General features: G+C 38.0%; 1 protein-coding gene across 3 annotated transcripts in view; it reads left to right on the plus strand.

The window, feature by feature from the left end:
• Positions 1-13,260, plus strand: part of TRIP4 (thyroid hormone receptor interactor 4) — a 45,045-nt gene that overhangs the window by 21,845 nt on the left and 9,940 nt on the right. For all 3 annotated transcript variants that reach the window (XM_081048706.1, XM_081048708.1, XM_081048707.1), the window contains 2 exons: positions 1,003-1,127; positions 2,191-2,282. In XM_081048706.1, the coding sequence (XP_080904832.1) occupies positions 1,003-1,127; positions 2,191-2,282 (217 nt within the window). The remainder of the gene's footprint in view (positions 1-1,002; positions 1,128-2,190; positions 2,283-13,260) is intronic.

Genomic DNA, 13,260 nt, shown 5'->3' on the forward strand with positions numbered 1-13,260 from the left:
GGATCTGTATTATTCAGTTTCTCAATGAAAAGGACAGGATGAGCAGCATCCAACCCACAATCACTAATCCCACAGAAATAAAGTGGGTGATTCTGCCATATCTGTGAGATGATTTTCTCAGTAACCCTTCAGGTTGTTTGATATAGAGGGAAGAAATACATTGATTCATTTTCATTTATTGAGTACTTACTATGTGCCTGGCACTCTTCCAATTCATTTATATTGGAAAACTATGGATATGAGAAATTCCCATTTCCCATTATAAGAATAGTATCATAGGGGTATATTATCAAGGTACTTTATTTCATTAGTGGGAACTAGAAGAGAAATATCTTTTTATAATCCTTGGAAAGTAGCGAGTAATTCTCTTGAATGCATTCTGTTATTCCACTTAAAGATTCTTTCAAACTAATAAACAGGTTGTTTAATTATCTACAAAGAACATAACCTTTATAAAATACCCAGAAAATATAAATGAATGTGGTTATAATTTAAAGAGTATAAATGATAAACATTTTATTAAATTATATTAAATAATAATTATAAGAGTACTATTCTTGGAAAGTTACATGTGAGAATTTTTCTGTCATGTTAGAGAACAGTTAACAAATATTTCAGGAAAGGGTAACCTTTGAGTCCAAGGCAAGGATTTCCATTTTTGCGGGACAACTTGGATGCCTTGAAAATTGTAAGATTTGGAATGTAGAAGTCCCAAGGCTAGTGAAAGCTCCAAATCCGAGTCATAAAGATCAGATTTAAAAAATAGAAGCTGAGAAAGATAAGTTGTCTTTGTTCTGATGGTAGGAAAAACTAGAGAACATACTCACTTCATACTCAAGTGAAGGGTGTTGTGGGAAAATTGTTTTTCACAAAAAAAATACCCCTCTTGCTGAGGTATCATCTCTAGATCTCCTTGTTCACCTGGATAATTTGCTATATGTTATGAGATCATCCAGGACACTAGAATTTGGATCCTTACTACTAAATTTATATTTGTTTAAGGGTGGAAGGCAGAAGCTGGTACACCCCTCACAGAGGACGACTTTGGATAGCAGCCACAGCTAAAAGACCCTCCCCTCAAGAAGTCTCAGAACTCCAGACTACATATCGTTTTCTTCGTGGGAAAGGTAACACCCATATATGACTGTATTCTCCTTTCAGCCTTATTTTGTGAAGAGAAATCATTGACATTCATCTTTTTTTCACTTCCTTCTTCCTGTGGATGCTTTTTTTTTTTTTTTTTTTGCTGTAAGTGACTTTAAACTGTGGTGTGTATGTGTGTGGTGCAAATCATAGACAGCTGTTCAAAATGTTAATTTGCCAAAAAGTACAAATAAAACTGTCAGCTCCCAACAACACCAGAAATCAAGCAACTAGTCTTAATTCTGAGAAAATTGTCTCCCTTTTTTTTTTTTTTTTTAACTATGAGAATAAAAAAACCTATAAATTCTGGGATCTTTAGATTGGGAAAAACAACCACAAATAAGAATTTTTATAGGGAGTGATCCAAATAGACATCTGCTATCAGATTTGGACAGATCAAAGTTGGTTGACTTAAGAGTGTATTTTGCGAATCCCCCCCAAGCACGGAATATTTGGATCCTAAAATACACTTCTTACCCTGGGTTGTGTTGTTCTCCTTCCTCTTATCCAGTTTATGCATTTTTTATGAAGGTGGAATGAGAGGATAATCACAGAACCACCTTTAAAAGTTTTCCAAAAAACCAAGCTTTAGGAATCAAAAGTGCATATTTTCATAAAAATATATTTCTGTTTTGACTGGCTTGTTTTAAATTTATGTGTTCTGACATTCTTAATATTTTCTATTACATTTTTTATGGGTTTTCTCTCGACAACTGTAGCTTGTTTTCAAAGCCCATCACTACCAACTCCAGTAAGATCCAGTTGTGTATAGTGGAATTGATTTGTTTGGAGTAAAGTGGGGTCCTTGAACTTCCATGGTGTGAGGGGAATTTTTCTATAGCTTAGGATGTGGATAGCGGACTAAGCCAGCCACTCACACATTTTTTCGCTAAAATACGAGCAATGTGCCAAATAAAAATCTCATTGTTTTCCTTATATCTACCAATAGATAATAGAGAAAGTGATTTGTTCAGAATTAAAAACAAATTCATGAGTTCCAGAGTCACAAAGGAAATTTATCCAATCCTTCTGTAATTCTTTATTCAGATGTGGAATTTCCCAACGACTATCCATCAGGTTGTCTTCTGGGCTGTGTGGACCTAATTGACTGTTTGTCCCAAAATCAATTTAAGGATCAGGTAAGTGAAGAATACTTCTCTTGGACAGATGCTTGGTTTGGCACCACAGCTGGCTTATAGATCCTTCAACACAGGGTATCCTGGAGATAGAAGGTGCTAGCAACTGAATTTAAATATGTGAAGAGAATCTTTTAATTAGGAAAAATTGGGTAGAGAAAAGACCAAGGCAGAAACAGAAAACTTAGTGACACTTTAGTTTCTGATATGTGGAGGACTGGTACATATACATTTCTTCATAAAAGCTATTGCCACAATCCAGCTGATAAGTATAGGATCCTTAGCCCTTAATAAAACTTTGTTGCTTTTGGTGAAGAAACCCTCCATTACTATCCCTTGAATTATTTCAATTAATTGGTGGGATGGTAGAATTTGTTGTTACTTACTCTTGAACATTTGGTTCAGGCCAGAGAATTCATGATAAGCAAGTGTGTTTGAACTCTGATTGCCTGGACCATGCCAGGTTTGGTGTGTGTGTCTGTGTTTGTACATATGTATGTATTTTTATTTATTTTGATCACTAAAGATTGAACTGACATAACTAAAGTACATTTTGAACAGCAAAGGTAGCCGAAGGACTTAAGCTTAATTGGAAAACTGTTGAAATTTAGAGGCTTATATTAGACTCAGACTAGCAGAAATCCAAAATGGGAAGGTCCATCCTTGAAGCATGAAGTCTTACCTAACAGTATGGTTTTCCTGTACTTTGAATAGTTACTTTAGGCAAAAGACTTCCACCACTGTGCTTAAAATGTTTTTCAGCTGAATTTTTCTCAGTAAATTCTTTGTTTTTCAGATTTATTTGCCTTTCATTACTATTATTACTGTCTGCTTTAAAAAAGAAAACCCACAAAACTTCCAGTCTCACCTACTCTTATCCTTTCTTCACAGATTTTAGCCAATAGTTACATCCATCTCGTTTTCTGTCTTTCTTTTACTTGTGCGTTGCCTCCTCAGCCCTTCTCTGATTACTTTATGTATATGAGTACAATACCTGCAGTTTGGCATGAATTTTGACTTTTTTTCTGCTTTTCATACCTGATCCAGACCTAGGCAAAAACCATAGACATGCGGAAGCCCTTTCTTTTCCACACCACACCCTTGTGGAAACAAAGGTTCTCTCTCTCATGGGCCCTTTGCCCATTTTCCAATGTCTTCTTTCCTCTCCTTTTCTCCCTTTTTTCCAGGCTAGAAGTAATATAAAAATGCCTTACATTGGTGTAGGTTTTACAATTTTGGAGACTCTTACAGCCATCAACAGGTTAGTGTAACTTAATGTATTATATTTTCTTCTTAGGATATTTGCATTCTAAAAGAGAACTCAGGAGCATCTGGCAGTGTAGGTGGTTGTTTTTTCCTTTACTTGCCCATTTATCAATCAAGCAAACCACCACCTGATACAAGGTCAAATGATTTATATCCTTAGAGCCAATCTTCTTTCTGCCACAAATTTATGTAGAGAAGGGTAGGAAACTAATCCTGGTCTACGGAGTACCACAAGTTTATGGGAATTAGAAATCTAATTAACAAAACAAATTTTTTTTGTTTCTCAGTGATACCTGGCTTTCAGGGTAGCAGGATACTCCTTGAGCTAATATTCCATGTTTTATCCTGAGGATGCTGAGGGCGGCACATAGAAGTGTAGTAATCCTCCCATATGTTTTCAGCTGGAGGTCCTGGCAGCTCGCCTTATGAATTTCCCTGATGTATGACATTAGAATATCCCAAAATGCCAGAAGCCTCTAAGCTTCATCAAACATTGGAATCCCATGCTTGCTTTTCTCTGTGGTCAGCTTTTCTGTGTCTTTTCCCCATTGTTTTTGTTCTGTGTTTGAGGTTAGCACATGAATGTATTCAGAATTGATAGTAGCCCTATTTGGGGATTATTTATTGGGTAAGGATCTTACCACTTTTAAGTTTTAGCTTTGATATTTGGCTGCTTTTTGGAAAACTTCTTGAGCACCCTTGGTAATCTTACCAGTCTCTGTTTGAACTAGGATTCTGTGATGTAAGAATTGTGATTGTCTAGCCTGTTTTACCAACCTTATTCTCATTTCTGAATGAGTTGAGAGTTTAGGAATAATAGTCTTAGAATAGCATTTTCCAAACTATTCTATGGCACAGGTGTTCTCTGAAACAAAGGTGGGGGGATTCCATGGACACATACATTTGGAAAATATATTTGGAATAAATTAATTTGTTTATTGCTGAACTTCTCAGAGCCCTTAATATGCGAGTGTGTATTATGACTCTCTGATTATCTGGTGGTTATAACTTGCAGTGTTCCCAAAACTTTTTGACCACAATCTCCCCGCCCCCCACTTTCCCTCCTCCCCCCTCTCCCCACACCCCCACACACAAACACTGCAAAAGTGGTATCTTGTACTATATACAGTTTAGGAAGTGCTAGTCTAGGTATATTTAGTTTTTTTTTATCCTCATAGATCAGCTCACTGAGGCAGAATCATCCAGGAGACAGTTTCCTGACCTGTCTCTTCTTTTTGCATCTCTACACTCATTTCTCATCACACAGCTGAATTGCATTTTCTTTGAAAACCAGTGTGGATCTAGTAATTTTTATTTCAACTGAAACTAATCTCCTGTGTGACTTGGACCACATTTTGCTTCTCCATCTTGTTCCTAATTTTTCCTTTCCCCAAAGAAGTTCAATAATTTACTTCCTGACCTCACATTCTTGGCCTTTCTTTGATAAGTTAAAATATACTAAACCCTTACTATTTTCAGTGATCCTTTAGTTCTTAAAAAAAAAAAAACAACAGAAAAGGTTTTATTAGTGGTTGTTTAAAATCAAGTGCGCTACAGTATAAGGGGCTTTAAAAATATGTGTTTAAAATGCTTTCCTCTGAGCTAAGAATTCGTTTTCCTTTTTATCTTCTAAGATAGTATGGCTGATTTGTGCTAGAAAAAAAAAATCCCGCTAGACCTTAAACCCTCCAGAGTAACAGCAGGGGATCAACTTGGACAAGGTAGAGAGTGCTACAGAAAGGGCTGTAGGCTCAGCTCAGGAGAGAGAGGTAGATGAGAGCCTTCTAGTTAAAACTTCTGTATTCCCCTGGAAGGAGCCCATGTCGTTTGCAGGCGTTTTATCTGCCAGCAGCAGATGTAAGCTCTCAGAAACAGCGGGGAGGATGTTGACTGCAGCAGTGCATCAGGGCTGTGGTTTGTAACCTCAATAGTAAGGCAGTTAAAACTTTTTTTTAACAAAGACGTTTTGATTGCCAAATCTATAACCATTAGCAGCTGTGGTTTGAGCAGTTCTCTAGACCTAACAAGTTTTCAAACAAAAAGTTGAGTTGGTGGCTTTTGTTTTTACGTGTCTGTGTTGCGTTCGTGCTATTTATATCTCTGCCTTCAATAGGAAATCTGATTTGTCTGAAATCTCCAAGGTCATGATTATTTAATTTCTTCTGTACTGAATCTGTCCCTTTCCTGCCAGTTTCCTGATCCTTTAGTCCATTTGATCTTATGGCTTTTATAATAACCAAGACCTTATCTTTAAGGAATTATTTTGAAGCAGTTCTACTGCTGGGTGCCTATGTCATTGATATCAGCATTAGAATTGCAGTCTTCCAGGGCGGAAAACTTCTCTATGAGTATCCAAGCAATACAGGATGATTGCAGGTATCACTTCATGTGTGGAAATCATCAGCTTCTATCACCAATGGGTTGTTTATAAGTCTGAGAGATCAGAAATTAAGAGAATGAAGGAGGTAAATATTCAAACCAGGCATTGGCCTTAAAAAATGTCGTCCCCAAATTCTCTTTTAAAATATGTGGAAAAGGTCCTCTCTGTTGTACTGAGAAAACCTGCCACTTTATAAACCTAAAATGTAGGTTCCTTAGGGATTGCGAGGGCTGTATCTGAGACCCAGCAAAAAGGGGAACTGTATGTTTGCCACAACGAGCCTAGTCCTAGGCAGTTCTTTAAAATCACAGATGACTTAAGTGAGACAGGAAATGTATCTTCAGAGTTCTGATTATGACGAGAACATTTGCTCGAGTTTCTAGGTCAGAACAGACTGTCGTTAGAGTTTTTTGCAGCCTGGATGTCAAGTGCTCACGTAGTGAGTTGAGGACAGCCATACACATTATTCTAATAATCCAGGAAGCATTATACTTTATGTTGTATTTATCCTGAAGAGAGGAGGGGAATATTAACACTCTTCTGTTCATTTATGTACATTTTTTTTAAATGTATAGCTTTTCATCTGAAAATGAATTCTTAAGATTTTCTTAAATATTTATTTACTAATAAATACTTGAGTATATACCATAAATCAGGCACAGTTTTTGACACTAAAGGAAATAAAAAGTTGAATCAGCAATGGATTCTATGTTCAGAATGTTTGAAAGACCACTGGGTAGATATGTTTATAAACAACCAAATACAAAATAAAAAGCAAAGATAACTGTTTTAAGGGAAGTAAAGACTGCCTCTAAGAAATTTAAAGGAAGAAATGGTTGCTTTCAGCTGGGAAGGATCCCAAAAGACTGTATGAAAAATATGGCTTTTGAATTAGCCTTGAAGGCTGCTAGTATCAATAAAGTCTATTACTTTTTAATTAGTTATGTGTCAGAAGCGAGGTATCATCACCTCTCTTTAAATTTGGGAGAACTTAAGACTCAGAGTTGAAAATAACGTGCGTACTGTCAGTGAATGGTAGAATTGAGATTGCTGTTCAAGTCTTCCTACTTAGATAGTAGAAAAGCGTATTCCAAGGAGAGGCAGTAACGTGAGGTGGGAAATTATGGGCCGGTATGGAGAGTAATAGCAAACCAGCGGAGAGAAGAGTATGGATGAGGAGGAACAAGCAGCAAACAAAAATGGGAAGGAGTAGATAGCTTTGAATGATAGGCTGTAGAGGATAGACTTTTCTGTAGTTGTGGGGTGGGGGAGAGGTGTTTTGAAGGCGATCAGAGCCTTGCTTGAGGAAAATGAATCTGGTAGCAATGTGGGAGATGGATTGTGGTGAAGAGACTGAAGGTGGGAACACTAGTGAGAAGGCAGTTGTCACCTAGGGTAGAGATTTTTAAAAATCTATTCTAGGATAATGCCAGGGGAATTAGACAAGACAGGAACAGATGCAAGAGATTGTATGTAGGTAGAATCAATCACTTAATGTGACACATTCATTTTACTTATAAGTAAACCCAGGCTTAGAGAGAGAGGAAGTGGTCTGCCTGATCTAGAAGGAATCTGCTGTAGCCTTGCTATCTTCTTGCAGTCTGTTCAAGGCTTCTTTTTAAAAAAATTTATTTATTTATTTATTTATTTATTTATTTATTTATTTTAAATTGGGGAATAGTGTGTTTCTCCAGGACCCATCAACTCCATGTCATTGTCCTTCAATCTGGTTGTGGAGAGCACAGCTCAGCTCCAAGTCCAGTTGCCGTTTTCAATCTTTAGTTGCAGGGGGCACAGCCTACCATCCCATGCGGGAATTGAACCAACAACCTTGTTGTTGAGAATTCGCACTCTAACCAACTGAGCCATCCGGCCACCCTCCTGATTTAAGATTTCATTGATCAGAATATTATATAATCATATATTCAGCAACTATTTATTGACCTGACATGTGTCATGTACCAGGCACTATACTAAAAGACTAAGGATCCAGAGTTTTAACAAGATTTTCCATTTCCTCCAGATCTTTAAGTCTACTAGGAGAGACTGAGACAAGAAAACCCAACCATAATAATTATCATATGAACAAAGGAATGTACAAAGCAGGGGACCTAACTCCTAACTCTGCTTGGCTGGAGGTAGGGTGGGGAGGGTTAATGAACCTTCTAAAAAAGGTGAGTCCTGAAGAAAGCACAGTTTAAGTCTTCCTTAATATACCATCCTATATCATGTCTCCATGCTCTTGTCCACCAGGAGCGTTCCTATTCATTCTTTAAAACAACTCAGATGTCATTCTTTCTGTAGAATCTTCCCTGACCTCAGCCCATTTCCTCCCTGGCAGGATGAATCACTTCCTTTTCTTGACTACTGTGTTGATATTTCTATTGCATTTTTCACTTTTGTCAGTTTGGTTTTTGTTTTGCTTTTCGTAATTACTCCCCACCCCCCACCCCCGCCAAATATGTTCACATGTAGTTCCTTTAGGTGGTCACTATCTGTCTTATTCACCTTTTTATCCCCAGTGTCCTAGCATATAGCCTGGCATATAGTAGGTGCTCAATAAAGGTGGTAATAATAAATTGAGAGGCAGACAGTGGTTGATAAAAAGCCTTTTAAATGCACGGATCAGGAGTTTGAATTGTATTCTGAAGGCAATCGTGTGTGTGATATAATCAGATGTGCATTTTAGAAAGAGTTTCCTGGCAGTAGTAGGAAGGATGGACTGGGTGGTACAAGCCTAAAAACAAGGAAATGATTAGGAAATTATCATGATTGTCCAGGTGAGGCATGATGGAGGCCAGCAATAATGCAGTTGAGTTGGACAAAGAGGAACGGTGGATTGAAATGTTAGGAAGTGAAGTCTATAGGACTTGGTGATTTGATCGGATGTGAAGAGTGAGAGAAAGAGGGAAGTCTAGGATAAACTTGAGTTTCTGGCTGTGGTAAGTGGGTGAATGGTAGTGCCATTAGTCCAGGTGGAGTATCCGAAAGAAGAGAATATTCTGTCAAGGTAAATGACTTGAAAAGAAATGAGCTGTGGCAAACAAAACCTATATTGTAGCAGTAACGGAGACATGTTCTGTAGAGTGTGATACCATACAAAACTCAATTTTCCTATAATTTTTCATTTGGACAGTTTAAAATATTTTATTTTTTAAAACATTTTAATCTCTTGTTCTAAAAAACAAATGATATTTGATGAAGGGGTATTGATGTTAATAATGCCAGATTACTTGATAATGATCTTACCTTGATATGTCAGGTGAGGTCAAAGAATTCTCTGGGCTCTGCCTCAGAATAGTTGTTTTCAGTTGAGTCAAAGCAGACATTGGGAGATAAAAATCTAAAATTGGCAGAGCCCTTAACTCAAGCGGAGTCTTAGCACACTGAGGTATGAGTCCCGGGGTAGACTTCAGTGGTTAAGAACCTCACAATGTAATGTCTTTAATTAAGAGCAATTTTCTTTTGGTTCTCACTAGTTTTAAGTTGGAGTGAAAGCCTACTACATGAAAATTAAGACCAAAAATAATTGTCTTGGATGGGTGATTCCCATGTAGTTCTTGAAAAGTCAGGGTAGAAAAGCTTGAGGTTAATTTTAGAGAAATATACTTGATTAGGTTATTTTGCGTGTGGAGATTCCAGCATAGGATTCCCAAGGGCACAGAAAGCCAGAGTAGAAATTTTACGGTGAGCAGGATGGGACCTGGAAACCAGTGCTGTGTGGCCTCAACCAGATTGTCTTCCACAAATGGCTGAGACCCATAAGCTACACACCACCTATCCCTTATTATTTCCATCTGGAGAAAATGACTTGTCGCTCTAGCTTGAGCTGGAACCCTCTGTCTTTGATACTGGACACATGATTTGGATTAGGTATTTGTCCATGGGAGTTCAGCTCTCCCACTTTGGGCCAGCCAGCACGATCTTTATCCAACTTCAGTGAAATACACAGTAGTTGGGAGTATCGTGAGCAATATGTTCCTCTGATGTGAGACAGATTTTACCCTCCAGTAGAGTGGGACTTGAGTTGCATCCTGTGAGTACCTTGAAATAGTAAAACAAGAGCTATTTATCAGAGAACACAGTTGCTTTCAGGATCTGCTTCTTTGGCTCTGTTGTGCTTATAGCCTTTTTATCAGCCTCATTTCCTTCTCTCTTTCTGAGTATTATGACCTCAATCTAGTTGGGGTTGATTTTCAGCTAACTAGATTTCAGAGCCTGATTTCATGTCCTATCGAGTTCCCCAAAGTTCAAACCAAGAAAACCTACAGCAAATATATATTCCTTGTCAATGAGATCCTTCTTGACTGTTTGCTTTAGCTGTTCTCTGAAGACAGGTATAGGATTTACTGGGGATTTGTAAAGAGTAACATCGTTTAGGAGTTACTGATCATTTCAGTACAAGGACTAAATGGAGGTTTATAGAATTGGTGAAAATGCCCACTTGGTTCTGAATCAGTAGTGGTTTCCAAAGACTACTAAACTTTTTTTTTTTTTTTTTTTTTAATGAAAATGGCAGAAGAAATGTTTCTAGATGACTGCTGAACAGTTTCCCTCTGGAGGGGAGAAGAAAATGACTGTTTAGTAGTTAATTACCTGTTATGTTAGCCATCTATGAAACTTATGCTCGTGAAAGAAGAGTAGCGGGCCCCCCCTCCGTTGTCAGGCTAGAGTCATATCTTAGGCAAGAGCAGCAACTTCCTGAGGGAGGAATCTGTTAACTGAATTTGAATGGTTGCTTTGAGTTGCTTGCTTGATCTTAAAATGCACATTCCCTGACCTCTCTGTTGTGCTGTGACAGTGATCCTTAATCGAGCCTCCTTTCTAAATTGGATATGACATCCAGAGTTTGTCCACATTCTTTACAAATAGGGACCCCGCGCTCTCGAATTTCTCTGAGTTGGCTGCATTTTACTCCTTTGACTCTCAGACCAAAAATTCCTTTCTTGTAAGTCTCTGACCTACTTGTTAGTATAACATATACTATGGTCCATAGTGCCCAGGCCGCAGTTGCAGAGATTATGCTTTTTTGGAGGTCTTGAGGTTCCGCCAAGCTGGCTTTGCTTTAATGCATTTGGCCATGAAAAATAATCCCTTCTCCCATTGCATAGGCCTTATTATTCCTGGTAGGCTGCTTTGCTCGTCCGCTTTCTTTCTTGTAAGTCTCTTGAAGTTCAGTGGTAGAACTTGGGAAAAGGGATATTTACGTGAAACTCGGATTTAGATTCAGTTGAGAAAGTTGATTTTAATGTTTATTGTGAGGCATGAATGGGTCGAGGGAACCTCTTGTTCTGTAATTTTATTTATCCATCCTTTTCCCTTTTATTTGACATTTGCTTATTCGGTTAATGTATGTCAGGATAGTTTTTATTAAACATAGGGCTTTATTGGCCACTTGCCCAAAACAAAAGTTTTAATTTAGCTTGAGGGATAACAGGTCACAGAGTCGCGCCTGCTTTTACCCGGTTACAGTCCTGAAAGTGTCCAGTTCCTGGCATGTGCATATTCAACATTATTAAGGTAATCTTAATGAACAAGTTGGTAAATTCATTGTTCTTTCATTGTACAAGTACTTATTGATTGCCCTACTATGTGCCAGGCATGGTTCTAGATTAAAGAGGAATAAATTTGACAAAAATCCTTGCCTTCCTGGAGCTTTCATCTTAGTAGTAAGGGGAGACCAAATTTAAAAATTTAAATAAGTAAATTATATAGTATCAGATTATAGTAAGTGTTACACAAAAAAAATGTAAAGTCTGAGAGGGAGGTTAAGAGTGCCAGGTTTGTGAGGAGATTGGTGCCCTGATGTTAAATAGAATGATTAGGGAAGACTCATTAAGAAGCTGACATTGAAAGTTCTGAAGAAAGAAAGAGAGGAAGCCATGTGGGGAGGGCGGAGCGGGAAGGGGCCGTGGATTCCAGGAAGGAGTAGGCAAGTGCAAAGGCCCAGAGGCAGGAACAGCAAGGAAGCCAGTGTGGCTGGAGTAGAGTACAAATGGGAGAGTAGTAGGAAAAGGCATCAGAAAGGAAATGGGGGGGCCAGAAGGTCTAGGGACCTATAGGTCATGGTGAAGACTTAGGTTTTTATCCTGACTGAGATGAAAAGCTATTGGGAAGTTAAGCAGAGGAGTGACAGGATCTGATATTTAACAACAACAACAAAAAATTTGCTCTGGCTGCTGTTTTGAAAATAGACAAGAGGGAGGTTAAGGGCAGAAACAGACCAGTTAGGAGGGTATTGTGATAATCCAGGGAGACATTATGGTGGCCCGGACCAGGGAAGTAGCCATGGAGGCCTTAAGAGGTGGTGGGATATTAGGTATCTTTTGAAGGTAGAGTTGACAGGATTTCCCAATGGGTTGGTTGTGGGATTTCAGGCCTGAATAATTGGAAGGATGGAATAGCTATTTATTTATTTTAAAGGGATATAAATAAGAGAGGAGCGGGTTTGGGAAGGAAATCTAGGACCTTGTGTTTTGGTTTTTTGTTTGTTTGTTTGTTACTATGGTAAAATATAACAAAGTTACCCTTTTGACCATTTAAAGTGGCATTAAGTACATTCACAATGTTGTGCAACTATTACCACCGTCCACCTCCAGAACATTTTTATCATTTCAAACAGAAACTCTGTCGTCATTCAATAATAATGCCTTTTTCCTCCTCCCCCCAGCCCCTGGCAACCTCTATTCTACTCTCTGTCTCTCTGAATTTGCCTATTATAAGTACCTCATATAAGTAGACTCATACAATATTTGTCCTTTTGTGTCTGGTTTATTTCACTTAGCATAATTTTTCAAGGTTCACACGTCTTGTAGCATGTGTCAGAATTTCATTTCTTTTTGAGGTTGAATAATATTCCATTCTGTGTATATATACCACATTTTGTTTATTCATTCATCTACTAATAGACAGTTAAATTGTGGGAACTATTGACTATTGTGAACAATGCTACTGTGCACATTGGTAGACAAGTATCTGTTTGAGTCCCTGCTTTCCGTTCTTTTGGGTATATACCTAGGAGTGGAATTGCTAGATCACGTGGTCGTTCTATGTTTAACTTTTTGAGAAAATGTCAAACTGTTTTCCTCAGCGGCTGCACTCTTTTACATTCATACCAACAATGCATAAGGGTTCCAATTTCTCCACATCCTTACTAACACTGGTTGTTGTCCATGTTTTTTGTTTTTTGTTTTGTAATAGCTATCCTAGTAAGTGCAAAGTGATATCTCCTGGTTTTCATATGCATTTTCAGGACCCTTTTTTTAGTTTTGTTGAGATATAATTGACATATAACATTGTATTAGTTTAAGGTGTACAACATAATGATTTGATATG

The sequence above is a fragment of the Rhinolophus hipposideros genome (genome assembly GCF_964194185.1).
Source record: "Rhinolophus hipposideros genome assembly, chromosome: 5".
NCBI classification, from domain to species: Eukaryota; Metazoa; Chordata; class Mammalia; order Chiroptera; family Rhinolophidae; genus Rhinolophus; species Rhinolophus hipposideros.